Here is a 20247-nt window from a genome sequence, read left to right on the forward strand (position 1 = left end):
GTCCTCCGGAGTTCTCTGGCCACAACCCGTTTCTCCCAACCACTGGTGGGTTTGCTGGTTCCCACATTTTGCACATCCCTCCCTCCACAATTCTAAAAAGATGGAACACCTCTCCTAAGGGTTAGTCATGGGCAGAAAGAGATGTAAGCTATGCTGGCATTTTTGGCATTCTAACCCTGCTCATCACTGGGATGTTGCTCCTAAAATGGAAATCATCCCATGACACACCATCTATAAGACTTTCAACCTTTCCTCCACATCAAAGGTGTTCCCATTTGCCATTCCAAGGGACCTTTTCCACATCAATTCATCTGCCATGGAACCTATGCAGGCTGAAGAACGTTCTGGGAAATTCTCTGGTGCAGGGGTCAACCTTCACATGGTCCCTCTTGTTGCCCATGTGAACTGAGAGCACCACCTAGAACCCATGTGAACTAAGAGTACCACCTAGAACCCATGTGAACTCATGTGAACTGATAGCACCACCTAGAACCCATGTGAACTGCGAGACCACCTAGAACCCACCCCCATGCTCTCCAGCAGGTATCTGTTTCAGTGGGAGGCTGGTAGTGGTGGGTCATCTCTCTTCAGGGAAGTGTGGATCGAAGGGGATGGTGCATTTTTGCAGGGGGTTCTTGGCCCTAAATCATTCATAGAAGACTTAGTTCTGGGTAGAAGAGCTCCTTCCTCCCTGTCATCTACTGAGTGTCATCCTTCAACACAAGCTTCTCTTTGGAAATGGGGGCCATATCTCAGTGGCAGAATCCCTGCTTTGCATGCAGAAGTTCCCAGTCCCTATTATCTCCAAGTGGGGCTAGGGGAAAAAAAAGGGGGTTCCAAGCAAAGGGAATTACATCCGTTTCGTTGTAGGTGATAACGGTGCTGGTGGGAACCTCTGCCTCCACGCCACCTTCCGGAAGCTTGTCCAAACCATCAATATCCTCGAAGAGATCATCATAGGGGAGGGGAGTGTAGTATTCATCAGGTAGGGTTCCGTAGTTATAGTCATCCAACTTTTCTTCTTCCGTGATCTCCTCTTGAGCGCTCTCCAGGACTGGTGGGGGTGGTGTGGATGGAGGGGCGAGACTCTGTGTCCAAACACCAGGGGTTAGTGTGACACGAAGGCACAAGTAGGCTACCTCCTGCCATGACCCCTACCCCAGTGAAACCATTCATTTTAAAGGGTCTACTCTAAGTAGGGCTTATGTTGGATTTTACTCTGGAAATTCCTGAATTGGCTTGATCTGAAATAGAACAATCTGACAACAGTAGAGGGAGACAGAATACAATCTCTCCCTAATTTGAGCAAATTACCTAATTTGCACAAAATTTGTCCAAAATACAGCGACATGAAGAAACTTGCAAAAATAAGGAAATTCGCCCAAATCAAACTGGGAATTGGGAACAAGATGGATGAGAGTGTGAGTTCAGCCATTTGCGAATATTTTTGCTGGACACCTACTCAGCCTCGCGCTGGTGTCCAGACCTTTGAACGGTGAGTGCTGGCATGTTTTGCGAGCCAAATGGAATCCATGTACACCCCTAATGAGGAACCCCTGTGGGAGTTGCCCACCCAACTCATCAGCAATTGAGCAGAGACCAGGTGCTTTCCCTGCTATCCTGCCCACGCTGCATCAAGGTTTCAGAAATGCCACATTGGTGTGGGAGGCATGTTGGGTTCACCCCTCTAAATGTGACAGCCTGTGTCATAATCATCTCACAATCCCTTACCTCAGTGGTCTCTGTTATTTCCCTGGCTGCTTCTTCATTATCCACAGGTTGGGCAGTAGTTGGTACCACTTTCCCGGTATCATCAGGGTCCTCATAGTAGGGGTATTCGTAATAGTATGTCTCTCCTTCAACTTCCAGGTTCCCGTCCCCATCAGTGTACTGCAAAACAAGCACAACACCTGAACCTCTGAATGCGATGGACTTCGAAAGCCCTTCTGCCAGGTGGAACAATGCTACATCCTGTGGATGGACACATCTGTCCATTTCTCATTTCCCCATCCTTAAGTCTGGTTCATCCCAAACGTCCAGAATTTGCTTTTCAAAGTCCACATAAAAATGTGCACGCGTGCATTTTTTGCATGCATTTCTCTTCATACACACATTTTTATGGGCAATTTTGCCTCGATTTATGTCCTTGATTTTTTGCAAACCATTTTCTTAATATAATACATGTAAATTTTCAGTAATTCAGTACATTTCATTTTCTGTGCATTCTCCCCCTAATACATGCGTTTTTGGACACATTTTTTGACTGGAGGGATCCACTGCAAAATTCAGAGGAGCATATTGAAGGATAACCAAGTTTCAGTTTGCATAGAGGTTTAAGATTAGGTACGTTCACATTGAAATTTCATTCATTTGTGCTCTTCTTTTCATTTCGCTCAAAAAAGGAAAGTGTACATTTTAAAGTGGGGAAACCTGTATTTTTAAAAAATGCATCAAAAATGTGGGGAACCCCCCCAAATAATATGAAGCATGAAAATGCAGATTTTAAGAAATTCACTTTAAAAAAAAAAGCACTTTCCACCCTGAGTGCTAATGCACATTTTATTCTGTACATCACCTTCAGAGTGTTTCACTCTTAACTGTGGGCTAATGTTTTTTAGTTAAATAGAATAAAATTTAAAAAGTGTTTAGGCAGAGTTCCAAAAACATGCGTAGACTTCTAAATTCATCTGACAAACGTGGTTAGAAAGAAATATTTTTTTCAGACATTTGTGATGCACACACAGAATTCTGTGGCGGAGCCTACACACTTGAGGACTTTTGGGGTGGCAGCGCTGTCATGAGCACATCTTCCTTTACCTTACAGAATTTTAGCCAGACTGTATTAAGGCTATGAACCCCATGCGTATCAAAACAGAGACAGGCCACTGTGGTGGCCATGTCTGTCTGCGTTTACGTAATGTGTGTGTGTGTGTACATATAGCATCCCCATAAGACTATATTTATACATACCTATCTCACCACAGTAGCGAATTCATTTTTAGAAGTCCCCACATTGTTTTTAACATTTTCAAATTGTTTTAAAAGTTATTACTTTTTAAGCTTTTAAATTGTTGTAATTGAAACTCACCCCAACAACTCCATTGAGTCCGAAAGGCGACTCCTAAGTTTATAATGTAAATAAATAAATAAAAATAAAATAAAGCCCCTTGAAGCCACATGGTTGGGTGGTGCATGTCTTCTGGACTGCCCCACCTCACTTTTCCCTATGCAGGCTAGGAGCAGCGTGGGAGGCCAGCGCTTCTCCCCCTGGCCTTCCGGCCTGCCTTCCAGTTCCCCAGGATGCTCCGAGTGTGGCCGTTGCACCTCCCTTTCCACTTACATATTCATCCGGGTTGGGATCCTGGGATTGCGGCGCATCTGGGATGGCCGTGTCACAATCCGGGCTGTAGTGCTCGCAATAATCGTAGGCCGCTCGGTGGTCGTCTGCTATGAGGAGCTGCTGGATGTCGCCCTGGGGAAAATGACAAAACAAAGATGGCACTCAACAATGGACCACCAGGCACTGGGCAGCCTTCCCTACACCCCAAACAAATGATCAATGACCCTCAAGGCTGCAATGACAGATCCTGCTGAGTGGCCGCAGAGACATAAAACTGCGGAACCTCCGGACTGGTCGTATGGGGTGCCCCAAATGGCCATGCACCCTTCCCCACATCCCCAGATGGTTCCCATCTACCCCACCCTGATTGTTTTATATTTTCCTGGCTTTTTCCCATCCTTCTTTAACACCCTCCTCCTGCGCACTCTTACTGCCGGCTTAAGGGAGGTAACAATTTTGCTGTCCTTGCTTTGCACGCCCTGTTGTATGTTTGTGTGAAGGCAATTCATCTCTCCCAACCCCTGTTTCCCTCTGTTCCCTAAGCAACTGGAGGGGAAGGAGCTTCAGTTGCAAGTTGGAAGGACACCCTGGACTCAGATGGGTGTCCTGAGGTTTGGGGAGCTAATGGTGCCCTTTGGAGGGCGCTCCAGAATAATTTGCTGCCTCCTGAGAAACTCTCTGCTTGCTATCTTTTGCTTCCAGAGAACTCCACTCTCTCATCCATAATAGGCCTGATAACTATTTATTCATTGTTTTGTTTTATTGCATTTGTATACTGCCAATAGCTGAAGTTCTCTAGGACTTGTATTGGGTAGGTTATCCGGGCCTCATTCACTGAAATCAGAGGGATGTTGTTATTGCTATTGTTGTTATAGTGAATAGTTTTGCATTTCTGCTGGTACATTTCCTGGCCTTTCTTTCTTTCTTTCTTTCTTTCTTTCTTTCTTTCTTTCTTTCTTTCTTTCTTTCTGGGAAAGTTCAATTTGATGTCACTCTGATACTGAGAGGGTTAAATAATTTCACTAACAAAAGCCTGTTAAACAGTGCTGAATTAAACAGTTGCCTCTGAGGTGACGCCTCAGGAAACCCTTTGCTATGCTTTGGCTGGCCACCAAAAATCCACTTTAGCTCTGGCTGGAGCCAAAGATGTACAAACGGCCTTCTTGCTTTCTTGCCCTCCTCTTGCCAGCGCCCAGATGCATCCAAATAACAAGGGGAAACATCTGGAGGAAGTTGCTGCCAGTTGTGGGTGCAGCGGCAGCTGCTTCAGAGTGGGGGCAAAATCGCAGCCCGTTAAGCCTGGGAACTGACGCCTGTTGTTCAGCCAACGTGCAGGGTGGTGTAGTGGAAGCGTGGCTCGTGGGGCTGCAACACCAGTACTTTTTTATTGGCAGGGAGGCTGACATGATCTGCCACCCCCCTCATTTTGGAAGATGCATTTTGGGTGTGTGTGTGTGCTCAAAATGAGTCCAGCACCTTGGATAGCACCTTCACACTTCTGGGCCATTGTAACTAAAACCCAGAGTGGAATCCCAACCCCACTGAAATAGGATCTACCAGCCTCCCAGAGAGAGAGAGGGGGCGGTCGCTTCACTTCCCTCTTCCTCGGCTGGGGTGCTTCTGATGTCATTGCCTGGGCTTGTGAAAAGGTAGGGAGAAAGAAATTGTGGGATCATAGAGCTGGGCGGGTGGGTGCAAGGGCCATGAGTTCTTCTCTGGCTTAGATTTCAACCCAAGCCAAAGAAGAAGTTGGCTATCATGGAATGCCCACCTCTTCTTCTTTAGGCTCAGCATCACAAGGCCCTGAAGTTTGTACCCTGAGCCTGGAGAGGTTCATCAGTGTCTCTAGTCATGAGTGACAATCATGTTCAGCGTTACCAGGGGGCCGAAGCCTTATTTCACACACCTGGCAGCATCCGACAGAACAATTCAAGCCTGTGTTTTATCTTTATAGCCTCAGCTTAGATTCTGCTTCTCTGTCACGCTGGAGAGTGACAGTTGATGAGATAAGTGTGAGGAAGTGTGTATGTCTCTCTCTCTCTCTCTCTCTCTCTCTCTGTGTGTGTGTGTGTGTGTGTGTGTGAGAGAGAGAGAGAGAGAGAGAGAGATAACCTGCAAAGGTTGTCAGCCAGGTTTCCTGCCCAAACAGAGTTCTTTCCAAATTTCAACCTGACCAGACAGCATTGGGGATTAACCTATTGCTCCATTTTTAGCTACTTAGCTTTCCGGAGGTTGTAATCTTTGGTTTTGGGGTGAAAAGGTTAATTCAAGTGACTTTCCAGATGCTGGGCATCAAACCCCCTTGAAGTGTTAATCCGAGCATATCATGAAGAAGGCCTACACCTATCTTCCTTTTGCTTTTTGCTTTTCTTCCTTGCATGAAGGAATCAGATGGACTTCAACTGCTGGATGCATTGAGTTGCTCATTCTGTGCAAAAGCTGATACAGTTTCAAGGAACTTTTAATGAGCAGCCTCAGGTCTAAGGCTGCCTTTAAATTCACCACCGTGCACCGAAGCTAGTGCTTTTGTGCAGCCTTGTGCAGAAATTGAGAGATTGAATAGATCCAGTTGTCCAGTGTAGCTCGGGGCACCACCACCCTAGCTGGAGAGGAGGTGGGGACACCAGAGGCCATGTTGCCCCACCCTCCTCAAGACTGGAGTTGATCCTCAACCAGGTAGTGCCATTAATAGCAGACACTATGTATGGCAGATCAGAATTGTTTATTTCTACATAGTTGTCAGACTGTCACAAATCAAACATTTGACAAAAGATACAAATGTGAAGATAATGTAAAATGACAGAGAATCAATGGAGCACTGTGGATCTCTACTTAAAATAAGTAAAATGGACACAGACCTACGTAAAATTATATAAAATCACCCATTAATCTCCCCTGACAGCAATCTCCTTTATGAATTCCACCCCCAGCACTAAGGAGTGTATGGGGGGTGGGGTGGAGAAAGCAGTTAGATATCTCTCTTGCCCACAGAGCAGATAGACGACAGTCTCATGGAGAGACCTCTCCCTAGAACTGACCCAAATATTATTCCCTTGGCAGATTGTATAATATAGAATAAGCTGCACAGGTTCTGGTACCTGCCTTAAGCCTCAAAGGCACGTGTGTTTGAATATGGCCTACAAGGCTCGAGCCAAGAATAGATCTGGTTGGCACCTGTTGAGGACCCACGCCACAACAGGGGGCCACGGACCAGAGCGAATCTGTGCAAATTGCAGAATCTTACACACACACACACACACACACACACACACACACGAAGAAATGTTCCTGGATTTCTGGGAACAGCCTGCAACAATTCGTACACACCACAGAATTCCATCAAGCCAAAAAAAGAATGGGATTTCCTAGCAATGGACATCCCTAGCTGGGGAACACGGATGGGAAGGGACATAGGGACTTAGGAAGCTGCCTTACACTGAGTCGGACCTTTGGTCCATCTAGCCCAGTACTGTCAACACTGGCTGGCAGCGGCTTGCCAGGGTTTCGGGAAGGATTCTTTCCTTGCCCTACCCGGAGAAGCCGGGGATCAATCCTGGGCCCTTCTGTGTACAAACCAAGGGCTCCGTCACACTGAGCTACAGCCTATCCCCATATTGCAACCATATCCTATTCGTGGGCTTCCCAGAGGTCAGCCACTGTGTGAACAGAACGTTGGACTAGATGGATCCTTGGTCTGATCCAACATGGCTCTTCTGCTCCTTTCACTTGTGTGGCCATTTTTACACAGCCATGCCTGCATTTACACTGACTACATGGCTGCAGAAAATGATGAAACCGTGTTCCAGTGTTGCCCCCACCCCACAGAAAAACTGCACCCTCTCAATAAAATGAAAACAATTCCAGAAATACAAATCCCGGTACCAATGGAAAGCTCCATCAACTACTCAAGAGTTTGCTTACATTGTATGAGAATATTTGCCTCTTCTTAGAGATGTTCTAGCTCCGATCGCTCCAAGATGACTCAGCCAACGGACGGCAGCTTTGGCAAAGCACAGCGACGCATCGCTCACCAAAACAGAAACGACACACCAGGAGTTCGACTCCAACAAAATGGGGTTGGCGAGACTGTGACAAATGAACACATGGACTCATCCTTGCCAGCCAAGGCCTAAAATACCCGGACTTAGTGCCAATTTGCTTTCAATAAACCGGGTGATTGTTTTAGCACATTCTTGTGACAGCTTTAGTGACTCCAGCATGACTTTCAAAATGTATTGCCTCCACTCGCTCATTCTAGTCTGCCAACATCGACGTAGGGACGTAGGAGGTTGTTTCTGGTTGCTAAGCATGTGAATTTGCCCCAGTAGCAATGCTGAATGCGAACTGGGGAGTATATTTTCTTCACAAAAGGATCACACATTTCTGTACTCTCACTTGCATTTGAAAAATGTGTATGTTTTTGGAAAATGCACACTTTGAAATGCACACTGCACTTCAGTCAATAGTGGATGGAAGGGCACCCTTTTGGGACGGGGAAGGTGCACAAAAATGCACATTCTCCCTCTTCCAAATGTGCACATGTCCCCTTTGAGTGAACTGAAGAAAACGTGTTGCGAATATTTAGCCAAACATGGCTTCAAAGTGAAATCGGGAGGTTTTGGGTGAGCGCAAACATACCTTCTTCTCCTATCCCTATGCCAAAGTGCAGACACACAGAAAAAGAGCCCAGCTTAATATGAAATAACACAAATTTATCCCCCATGCCTGCAGCCTCAATACACATCATGTCACATCGCCCAAATCCTCCACTTTGAATTAGGGATGCATGAGAAATTTGTTTCAGCTCATATTTTATTTTCCCAGTTCCCACCTTCTGCACAGAACATGGCCTCAAACATCGTCTGCTGTCTAATGCTGTACAACTCGGAGCCTGCTTGTGATTCAAGGATCCCCAAAATGCGACTGACAGATTGGAAAAATGAGAAACGGACACTGACCGATTCAACCATTAGCACTTGTGACTCAGATCTTTTACATACTTAGTAGGACTCCTAGTAAGTAAACTACGACAAAAGCCAACTCCAGTACAGCAGGAGGCATCCCATATGGTTCCAGGGCTGGTGCCAAGGGACAGCACGGTGGGGCAATTGACGAGGGCCCTCATCCAAGCAGGGGCCCATGCCTCCTCTCCCCCATTGCAACCTGCTTGTTCACCTGCCACTCGCTCTGGCCCAGACAACGGAGGAGGTGAGAAGGAGGAAAAGGAGATGCACCAGGAGATGCAGCAGCCTCTGCCATTCATGGCAGCAATGGGGAGAAACAGGAAGAGCAGGCAGACTCACTGAGGGAGGCGAAGGCACTCAAAGCACAATGCACCTCTCTCTTGCCTTTCTTTTTCAAAGAAATATTTTGTTACCAACTTCTGCTCCTTTCACTAAAGCTCTTGTTTTATTTTTGTTCTCAGATTGCATTCTTCTGCCCTAGGAAGGGGCACTCCTCCTCCTCTCACTACATCTGCAATTTCGCTGCTCTCTTCTCTCGCTTACTAGGGAGCTGTATATTCTGGGATGGAGCACCAAAGCCCTCGCTGATTGGAAGCATATGGAGCTGAGAGCCGGCTCCAAAAACCGCCGTGGCTTTTGTGAAGCGATGCGGCTTCACTTTCAAATTTCACCACATTCTAGTCAATATTTTCTTCCTCAGTTGGCAACTTTAACATGAGGTAGCTGTATATGGAAAGAAAAATCGCTGTTATTCTTATTATTGGGCAGGGGGGCGGATGACTGCTAATGGAACACAGCAAGCCATTTATTTATAGATCTGCCAGGGCAGCAAACTGGTGGATATGGAAGCCTCCCAGAACAAATGGAAAAGAGCAATGGAATAACTGAGAGGTTACAACAGCTTCAGAGGGGAAAGAGGAGAAAGCAATCCTTCAGCTAGGGCTCCTGCTAAAAATATCAAAAAGCAAAGTAGGACCAGCTTTTTAAGAAAGAAGCACGTGCAATGGCCAATATAATTTAGGATGTCATCCGGTGGGAGTTTCTCTGGCAAAGGCCCCGTGGAAACAGACATGAAGAGACAGGGTCTCCCATTGCAGTTGTGGTTTGGGTGCCATTATCTAACACACCTATGCACCCACACATACCTGCTCTGGCTGTCCTCACTAGAGTCCAGGGCTGGTGAAAAAAGTCACCACACCAAAGAGTAAAGTTGCTAAGATGGCTTCTAATATTGTACAATACACAGACACAGACACACACACACACAGAGAGAGAGAGAGAGAGAGAGAGAGAGAGAGAGAGAGAGAGAGAGAGAAGATAAACCAATAAACTAAAAAGATAATTGAGCCAACAAGTAAAAAGACCCCAAAACAGATAAACAGTGGAATGCTACATACATTCTTGCTCAGAAGTAGGAAATCCCACTCAAAAAAAGTAGCCACAGAGGCCGACGAAGTTCCAGGCATCGTAAAAACCACTTGGCTGCAAAACTGCACAGGCTTACCTGGGAGTAAGTCACACTGAATGAAATTGAACCTACTTCTGAGTAGACATTGAACTGGACTTAGAATTCTGTTCCTGCTGCATGAACAGTGACAGAGGGGATGGGACTGCCGGCAGCTCTTCCAAAATGGTAGAAATTGGAATCTCAGCCAAGAACGGCTCTCTGTGGGTTAAGTTGGCCTTCTCAGCCTGACATCCTTGGCCTGGGCCAAGGATGCGAAAAATAAAAGGCTGGAGAAAACAGAAACCAAAACAGACAGGCAATCCTAACATTTTCCAGCCTGCAAAAGTGAATCGCTTTCCATTTTGAAGCCAATTTTTTTCTCTCTCCCTCCCAAGCGATCTTCCTTCTGCACGGTCTCAGTCTTCAGTCGGCTGCCCGTGCATCCCTTATTTTCCTCTCTCACTCCTGTTATTTATGCACAATCCCTTTTTGCAAAAACTCTTAGGCTTCCTCTCCCCCACCCCCACACCCCGCAAAGCAGCTATTCCAAACCCTGTAAAAATATATCATCTCCTTTTGTAAAACAGGTTTGGCTGCTGATCAGAAGCCCACAACAGAAAACCAGGGGAAGCCTCCAAGACTTTGCAGGGATGAGGGGAGAGAAAACCCTGATCTGTTGGAAACGGGATGCATGATGCATCTGTTGGCTTCTGGCCCAGGTTTAGGGAGCTGAGAAGGGGGGGCATAACTGCCTTCTTCCCTCTTTCTTTCTTCCTTCCTTCCTTCCTTCCTTCCTTCCTTCCTGGACTGAGTGTTAGACTGCGGGATGAATTATTTTGAACCCCATTTTTCATCTGTTCTAGATCTTAAATCTAGAACTCAATGTGATGTGCAGAATGCTCAGCACATTCCGGCTGAGCACTGAGGTGGCACTCAAATCCCTTTCCTGGTGGCACTAGGAGGTTGGAGGAGAAAATGTGGCCGCATTAGATTCCTCAGCACATCCCACTCGCCTAGGAAACATGGGGTAGCCTGAGAAGCCCTGTTGAAGGAATGCCTCATCTGAGGTCCCAAAGGATCCCTTTGACCACAGCTCTGCTGGGTGTCCTAGCTCTCCTCCCATTCCTCTCCAGTCCACGAGTGGCGATGGATCAGGTGGGACCTTGAAAGTCAGAATCACCACGCTCACCTGCCTACCAGAAGACAGTTCTATCTAGGGTTGACTCAGGAGGAAAGGTCTACTTATGAGGAGGAGGACCCGGCAGTAGCCAACACAGCAAGTATATCATAGTCTTTCTTACAGATCTTTTCTGGATTGACAGCTCTCATTGAGCTGTGTTATCAGTGCAGGCAAGGATGGTGGAGAAATCCTCAATGGAACCAAATGAATTTGGATTTTTATGAATCCAACCCATGGATTCCACAGCAGACTGGGTTTTCCCCAATTGGGCAGATTCCATGGACTTGTGGGCCATTTTTCTAATCTTTGGGAATTCTGTGTAAATTTCATCATAGAAAAATACTCATTACATCATCATTATCATCATCATCATCAACAACAACAACTGGCCAAAAATTCTATTTCCACCCTAAAATGTAAAAATGCACATTTGGGGGTCCCACCCCACACATTTGGGGAAAATTTGCACATTTCTGCAAATTTGCACAAATACAGAAACTCAAAAAAGTTATCCAGGGATCCTTTTAAACCATCAGGGATCCTTAGAAACTGTAAGCTAGTTAGACAGCAATCCTATTTATGTGTTTAATCTGAGTAAGCATGCCTAGGGATGCACTTTTTGCCCTTTTGCCTTTCTTTCATGCTCATTGGTATTCTGGGGACCCACAAATAACTTACACAGGTAACAAAAAAAGAAGCAATGCCGTTTGGCTGGCATGAATGAGAAAATGCTGCAATCGTAAATTGTAATAAGTATCAGGTGGAATTCCCCAGCCTGCACAAGCGAAACCCAGCTCGGTTCAACCGCGCACCCTAATTCCCCGCCCGCCACCATGGTTTTGCTCATTCCCACACCGCTGCATGTGGTTGCCAACGGAAAGGCTCAAGTTGCCTCGCACACAGCTCACGGGCTGCCAGTTGGAGCCGGGAACAGCCAGGTCCAGCGCTAGAACGTTGTTGCTGGCACATCCGGGCCGGCTGCCCGTCATGGAGGGAGCTGGCCGTCTCCTCAGAATCGGCAGACTCTTGATCCAAGCCAGGCTTCTGTTGTGAAGGAAATCGCTGCGTTTTTGTTGGAGAGGCCGAGCCGCCTGGAGGGACTGCGAAAACTCCCTCGTCAGCCGAAATTCAGGGGCTCCAGCCTGCCAAGGGTTTGGCCGGCCTTGGATTGCATCTTTGTGGCCTCACAAGAGTTTCAGCTGCCTGCCCTGTGCTTGGGGGTTTGCTTTCCTCATTCGGCTCAATATTATGTTTCCTTCTTGGGCAGAACCTTCATTATGATGTTCGGGTCCTGGTTTAGGCATTTAATCCAGGGATTGACATTTTCCCCCAGCGTTCAAACCCACCAAGCAACCCCAGCAAAACTGGCCTCCTCCATTTTTCCAAATCTCACCGTGTTTTACAAACGGAAGAAAGGAAGAGCCAGCCATGAGCATGCGCGGACGGGAGGAACCAGCAGCATTCTGCCAGAATTATTGAAAGGCCTGCGACTCTCTTCCCTCATCCCTCCCTGTTCCTTTCTCCTTGCGTGTTGCGCCTTTTTAGATCGCAGGCCTGTGAGCAGGGACTGTGTTAAGGAGCAGGAAGCAAAAAATACTTTAAGAAAACAAACAAAGAACACGTTTTCAGTCTTTAAATGAAGGAAACGCCCCTTCCCAGTATCAGGACTTGGGGCTAAATGAAGTTGATGCCCAGAAAAAAGAAAATACTTTTTCAAGCACCACACAATCAGTTCATGGCAGTTTTCACAGCAACAGTATATGTGTGTGCTAGAGATAACCAGCAGTTTAGATCGCTTTAAAAATAATCATGGTAAAAGATAGATCTATTAATGGCTATTATTAGCCAGGCTTGCAACAGCTACTAGCCCACATGAGGCTTTAGTATTCTGTAATGGAGCATACAACAAAAATGCCAGATATATAGATCAGTTTGAAATCTGCACCAAATATATATATATATATAATATAATATAATATAATATAATATAATATAATATAAAAACAAAATGCATATATTTAAAAATATTTTACAGGCTAAACTACCAGCCTTAGCAATCAATTCTGAACATAATAGCAAATTTGGAAGACATGGATCCAGGCTTACTATGAAGGTGAGCATTATGAATTATAGAATCCTAGAATAGTAAAGTGGAAAGGGGCCTACAAGGCCATCGAGTCCAACCCCCTGCTCAATGCAGGAATCCACCCTAAAGCATCCCTGTCAGATGGTTGTCCAGCTGCCTCTTGAAGGCCTCTAGTGTGGGAGAGCCCACCACCTCCCTAGGTCACTGATTCCATTGTCGTACTGCTCTAACAGTCAGAAAGTTTTTCCTGATTTCAAGCTGGAATTTGGCTTCCTTTAACTTGAGCCCGTTATTCCGTGTCCTGCACTCTGGGAGGATCGAGAAGAGATCCTGGCCCTCCTCTGTGTGACAACCTTTCAAGTATTTGAAGAGTGCTATCATGAACAGAGGAGTTTCAACCAATGAGCTAGCTAATTGCAAAATGTGGCAGCAATAATACAAATGACCAGTTAATATTACAGGCCTGGACTGACCTCTGCAGGTAATATGCTGGGAATTGTAGGGTTTTTTTTTCCTGTCTGAACATACAGAGGATTGAAGTGGGGAGAGAAATTAGAAAACAGATCTGCCTACACACACCAGCTTGTTCCATGCAAATGGAAAATGCAGCCAGCTCCAATTCCCAATTTTCTGTGTCCCCATTAACCAAAACAAATCATAATAAGATGGTTACACTTGTTTTGATGTTTTTCCACAGTGACTCATGCCTCAGCTGAAATGGTCCATGCAGTGGATGGAGGAGACAGAAAGGAAGTGAGGACATCTCGGATCTGCGGTACAATTAGTGCATGTTTGAACCATAAATTCTTTACATTTCTCATATCGGGGCAGTGAAATATATCCGGGAGGCCCAAAGAGAAATAATCCCAATCCAAAAATTAGCGTCTCCTTCCTTCTCCAAGGAAACCACAGAGGTTTGATTTGGCAGAAAGTATAGTGAAAACGGGGGAGTGTTTTGCAGATGCTGTTAGGTTTTGGTCCTGTAACCTCTGTCCTCCTCCTGTAGCCACAGACAGGTTGCACGAATACACGTATCTCTGGCCACACCCCTTCCTTAAGGAAATAGGCAGGGTGAGATTGCATTGAAAAATAATGACTTAAAATTGTAATTTGTTTCTCCCCCCCCCCTTTACTGTAGATTTAATCTTTGTTTTATCTTGTTGTATTTTATGGTGTTAATTGTTGTGAGCTGCCAAAGAGCTTTTGCTGTGTAGAAGTATAATAAATACATAACCAAACCCCTGAGCATGTGCAAAGTCTCCACGTGAGGTGTGGAGGGACATGGGCCACTCCTGAGCAATTGAAGCCTCCCATGCAGGGCTGAGACCTTGGGACCTACATTTGAAGAAATAAAGCCGAAGGAAGGAAGGAAGGAAGGAGGGAGGGAGGGAGGGAGGGAGGGAGGGAACCCATTTGGTCTGATGGCAGTTTACCTGACCAGGTTTGCCTGTCCTCCCCCCCTTCCCAGGGTAGCTGCACCCCCAGTGCTAAACATTGAGCCAAGGGACCTTGCTGAATGGGTTGAAGATGGGATTGGGGTTCACCAAGATTCGGCCAGAGGGGCCTTCCATGAGCGCAGCTCTTGTGGAAAATCCCTTCCTTCCTCTCATGGGAAGCAGATTCTGGATCCAAACAAATCCAGTGTACGGAACGTCTCGTCCAATCAGGGCATAAATCAGAGCCATCACATGACTTCAGCACCCTATCAAGGCAAACCAGGCTGTCTAAGCCCCTAAAACACACAACAAGAGAAATCATCTGCAGGATGAGGAAACATCCAGATATAATGCACAACTTGGCTAGAAATGTTTTCCATCAAACAAATCTGGGGAAGGTGTGTGGAGGGGGAGCGATTCATTCACCAAAATATTTGCCCGGAATTAGCTTCTCATTACTGGTCATGTATGATCTATGTTGCAGACTGCAGCATGGCTTCGTTTATGCGATTCATCTCAAGAAGCTGAGCCAGCATGTGGCTGCTATTAAGAAAACCTTTCCTCTGGCAAGAGATGGGTTTTCCATGTTCTTGGAGCCATTTGATTTGCACAGCAGAAAGAAAGACGAAGAAAGGAACATGCAGGCGGGGAAATGATGCACACTCTTTTCTCCCAAGCCTCTGCGATTCATGAAAACACACAGGCCCTGCGTCCATCCAGCCCAGTGTTGTCAGCACTGACTGGCAGCAATGGGTCTTCAGGGTTTCAGGCAGGTGTTTTCTCCAGTCCCACCTAGAGATGCATCCGGAAATCAAATCAGGGGCTGTACCACTGAGCTACGGTTCCAAATGCATGCTTCAGTTGTGCACATTTTTGAAATGTCCACATGCCGTCAAAGAGATTGTGGGAGGGGCAGTCTGTGTGTGGACCTTGATTGCAGGTTGCGTCCGCGTTCTGTGTTTGGTCCTGTTCCCGCTGCCCATGTCCCTCCGCACCTCACGTGGAGACTGAAGATAGTGTGGAACAATGAGCAAAGTGCCAACGCTAAGCACTTGCTGCGTATTCAGGGCGGGTGAGGAGGCCTCTCCAAAGCTTATGAGCAGCTCTGCCGTAGGTCTTGGCAGCCGGGCACACAACGGTTCCCAGCATTGCATCTCCCTTGTCTTGGTTGAAGAGCCCGTGTGTGTAGGAGGGCAGCCCCTACCTTACATCTCAAGGTGGGGAGTGAAGAGAGGTGGGGCGACCTCCATCAACCAGGGAGTGAAGGACAAACCAGACATTATTTTGAAGATGCGTCTCGCAGCCACCCTGCCCATTTTTTTTAGTTGAGAGAAGATGCAGGCAGTTTAATCCTGTTCTTCAAAGCCTCCCTTTCCTACCACACTGAAGTCCCAATCCAGTGTAGGGACTTGCACCTACTCTACACAGAGAGACTGTGCTGAATGACATAGGCTGTGGTTTTTGTGTAGGCAGTGAGGTGGGATCCCCTGTGGGCAGGATCCTTCCTCTCCTAGAAATCCCCTTCCTTTTGCAGTAGGGCAGATCCTGGAGACACCCCATTGCTGCTTGACACACATGCAAAGAGGCGCCTTGTTTCTTGGGTGAAGACGCTGATACCCGGAGCAGCATGCACCAGGCTCAGTGGCATCATCGCCAGGAGAAAGTCAGTTTGGGGAAGAGTCCAATCACCATGGTGACCAGGATTCCTCCATCTGACTCACATCTGTATCAAATTGCAAGCTTTGCCTCCTTTTTTCACATAAAATATCATGCATGTTTTCCCCAAATGCAACAATTAATTATGCACGTGTTTACCATGCACAGGGTTCTCTCTCTCATCGATTAAAGTGTCTTTGTTTATGTTTTTCAAAGGCACACGTTTTATGTGCCTTTTTCAGATGTACACATGTTCTGAACGCATTCATCGATTGCACCTGGGTCCGTGTTCTATTCCGAGAGGTGGCAGCTGGATAAAATCTAGCCAGGGACAAAGAGAAATGGATGTCTCGTGCATCCCTGGCTCTGAATGGATTCCCAAACGCAGGTGGGAGAAGTCCTCCTTCGGTGGAGTTATGGGTCTGCCGCTTGTTGAGGAGGCAGAGAGGAGGGCACAGCGCATGGGTGGGTGCATGGGGGGGTGTCACCCATTTCTCCCCAATTTGGGGGTGAGGGAGGGGACAGAACTAAAGGGTCCAGCAGGACAGAACAGTTGGGAGGCTATCATTTCCATGGAACAAATCACACCCGTGCGCTCTCATTATCCAACAGGGAAACCCAACCTACGGATGTCACCCCAAGCCAGAAGGCAAATGGTGCGCTCATCTCATGCTATCCATCAAATCCAATGAGCCAACGAATGGGCTGCTCTCAGCCAGCTGCCAAAGGGCCTGTTCTGCCAGGTACATGTCAGGAGCATACGGAATTCTGCTGCTGCTGCTGCTGCTTCCCCAACCAACCAACCCCTACAAAACCACCCTTTTAATTTCTTTTGTGCAAAGAAGAGGAGGAGACACATTACCCTCTCTCTCCTGTCTTATCCCTGCAGGCCATTTTATAAAATAATAATGCGTCGTGCGTATGTATGGCATTGAAGCGCATTTTTGCGCAAATGTCAATGATGTGCTTTTCTTCTTCCTCCCCTCCCCAAAGGTTGAAAAGCTTCGTGACCAAAAGCAAAAGCTTCAAGTGAGATGTAGCAGTTAGAATGTTGGACTGGGAGGACTGAGCTCCAGCCTGACAGGATCAGGCCCAGTCTCCCTGGTGTGTTTAAACTGTTGTAAACCACCCAGAGAGCTTCGGCTGTGGGGCGGTATATAAATGTAATAAAGTAAATAAATAAATAAATTGGATTTGGGGCCAGAAGAAGATGGAGGAGGAGGAGGAGGAGGAGGAGGAGGAAGAGGAGGAGGAGGAGGAGGAGGAAAACCAGCCAATTCTCCAAGACTTTTCGAGAGTCAAGGAGGAATCTTCACAGGAGCTTATTGGACAGGAGGCTTAGGTTTAGAGGTCACCTTCCCTGCCCCTGGGAACTCAGTCTTTTTCAGAGAGGGAGGGGCCACTGGAATTGACAGATCCCAGAGTCCACTGCAGGGACAAGCGAGCGGAGTTGAGAGGAGGTGGGAGGCGGCCTGCTAGGTTACCACTCACCAGAGGTTACAACATGAAGACCCTCCCTGAAGAAGGGTGTTGTAGTGATTGGAGTGTTGGACTGGGAGTTGGGAGAATTGGGTTCTAGTCCCCACTTGGCCATGGAAACCCACTGGGTGACTTTGGGCTAGTCACAGACTCTCAGCCCAGCCTACCTCACAGGGTTGTCGTTGTGAGGATAAAATGGAGAGGAGGAGGAGGCTTACATATGTCACCTTGGGTTCCTTGGAGGAAAAAAGGTGGATATAAATGAATAAAATAAAATAAAATAAAATAAAATAAAATAAAATAAAATAAATAAGGGTTTTTGGTAAAAGTCTGCCAGGCATGGCAAGAAAATGTCCATTGAGTTGATAGGCAACTGCTTTGCTTTGTTAGGCTAATTATGCTTAGAGGATAGCTCATTGTCTTCACACTCCCTTCAGGTGTCTATTTACTGAATAACGCTTTGTGGGTTGCACAGCAGACCTCTTTATTGTCTTACGTCACGGCAGAGCCCCTACTCAGCCATCAAGCTCACTGAATGGCTTTGGGCCAATCACAGACTCTCCGCTGCATCTACCTCACAGGGTGGTTGTGAATATAACAACGGAGCAGAGGAGGATCATTAAACAGACGAATTGCCACCAAGGGAAGGACTGGAACAGCGGAAGGAAAACAGCTATTCCTCCACTTTGCTTAGATTGCAAAATCTGCACAAACTTTTCCAGTGGCAGAACCTCAACTTTTTTTCTCCTCTGGCAACACTTATAACTTCCTCAACCCCCTACACACACCACAAGACCCCCCCAAAAAAACTTCGACCCCCAAGCAGCTTGGTGATTTATTCCAGTTGATCAAAGCAGGGTTGTTCCAGGAGGAGAAAAAAAAATAGCCTCCCAACAAATAACAATAGCAGAGGATCAAAACTGACGTGAGCCCCCAACTATTAAAACCATAAATTATATAAAGTTTGCGGAGAGCGGTCCGTTTTTCTAATAGAAAGTGTACAAAAGAATCTGGCTCGGACGATTTTAGATTTTCCATCACTCCATGTGATGTGCTTGAGCGTTTCTTTCTTTTCTGTACTTTTTGCTTTTAAGGGCTTTGCAGTGAGAAAAGTGAAATCAGTTTTGGCAGAAGGGGTCAAATGTGAAGCCAACGTCGTAAATCTACTCCCTTTGGCCGCTTCCCAAGGTGGTGGTGGTGAAGGTAGTGGTGCGTGTGTGGAATTAACTGGAGCCGGGGTCTGGCTCTTAGCTCAGCGGAGAAATGGAGGATGCCCCCCTTTTGCGCTGCAAACTTGCAGCCCGCCATGGCAAAGACTCCCCAAATGCAAGATCATAGCAGCAGACATGGAAAGGGATCTGCCAGCCCAAAGCTGCCACACACAGAGAGAGGAGGTTTCCTTCTGCACCTCAGTATGAGTCATTGCTCTGGTAGGGATGCCAGAGGAATGCATGGGGGGGGGGAGCTGAAGTTCTCCAAGCTTTCATCAACTCCCCCCCCTCCCTGGACCTCAGCTCGTTTCCTTGTGAGCTGGTCCAACTCAATCTACACCAACTTGTGCTCAAAGATTTTCTGGTGCTGTGTTTTGCCCTGTAATTTACTTATTTTGCACTAATTAGCCTAACCCCTCACTTTCTTCAACTGATGGAAATTTCCTAACTTTCCTCCATTGATTAAAGAGGATCACAGGATCTGTGAGGGAAATTTGCACAAATTATGATATTTCCGTCCATTTAGGAAATTTGCGCAAATCGAATGCAAACACACGCTCAGCCATGTAGGAACGTTTTCGACAGACACATGCTCACAGTCACATACGAAGTTGCGAACGCGGCATTCTCGTTCATCCCTACCTCTGGGCCACATCTTCCGCATCGCACCCAAATGGAGAAACATCACCGATGAATGCAAGTTAACCTGAAGCTCTCCCGTCTCTTCTTTGAGCCCAAGGCTGGCCTTCGCTGAAGAACTGTAGCTCTCTAGGCACAAAGGGATCACGCCTAGTTTGTTTTTAGGATGCTTTTAGGATGTTTTTAAACAGTGTGTGCCATGTTTTTAATGAGTATTTTTTGTATTTTATGCTTGCCTCGATCCAATCGGAGAGGCGGGTAAGAAATATATTATTATTATTATTATTATTATTATTATTATTATTATTATATTATTATTATATTAATAATAATTATATATTATTATTATTAAATTTTTGTGAACCGCCCAGAGAGCTTCGGCTATTGGGCGGTATAAAAATGTAATAAATAAATAAATAAATAAAAATTATATTGTTCCCCTTACCTGCAACTGACCACCTGCTGGTCAATCTCAGGCAGAGAAGGCTATTCTCTGTGGCCACGCTCCCTGAGATCTCTTTAAACTGGAATTGGTCCTGGGACCAACTGCATACAAACGGTGCTCTGCTCCTGAGCTAGAATCCCCACCAACACTGGCAGCAGCACTCAACCTTTCAGCGGGTCGCTCACACTACACGAGGCTTCAGAGATGAGACAGAGTGCTTGAGGATCTCCACTAATGAGCCCTGGGCATGTGGGTGTGTGCATATATATATCTTTTCTCACATAGTTTGGGCTGAGCGATGCCTTTCAGTCTGATAATGACATATTAATCCGACAGGCAGATGAGCCAAAAATAATCCAAGTAC

The 20247-nt window shown here is 46.4% G+C and overlaps 1 protein-coding gene across 2 annotated transcripts in view; it reads right to left on the minus strand.

Annotated features, from left to right (window-relative positions):
* Positions 1 to 20247, minus strand: part of COL5A1 (collagen type V alpha 1 chain) — a 145968-nt gene that overhangs the window by 82249 nt on the left and 43472 nt on the right. For both annotated transcript variants that reach the window (XM_063144675.1, XM_063144673.1), the window contains exons 5-7: positions 3341 to 3472; positions 1732 to 1890; positions 855 to 1088 (exon numbers count right to left, since the gene is read on the minus strand). In XM_063144675.1, the coding sequence (XP_063000745.1) occupies positions 855 to 1088; positions 1732 to 1890; positions 3341 to 3472 (525 nt within the window). The remainder of the gene's footprint in view (positions 1 to 854; positions 1089 to 1731; positions 1891 to 3340; positions 3473 to 20247) is intronic.

The sequence above is a fragment of the Elgaria multicarinata genome, chromosome 19, assembly GCF_023053635.1.
Source record: "Elgaria multicarinata webbii isolate HBS135686 ecotype San Diego chromosome 19, rElgMul1.1.pri, whole genome shotgun sequence".
Classification (NCBI taxonomy): domain Eukaryota; kingdom Metazoa; phylum Chordata; class Lepidosauria; order Squamata; family Anguidae; genus Elgaria; species Elgaria multicarinata.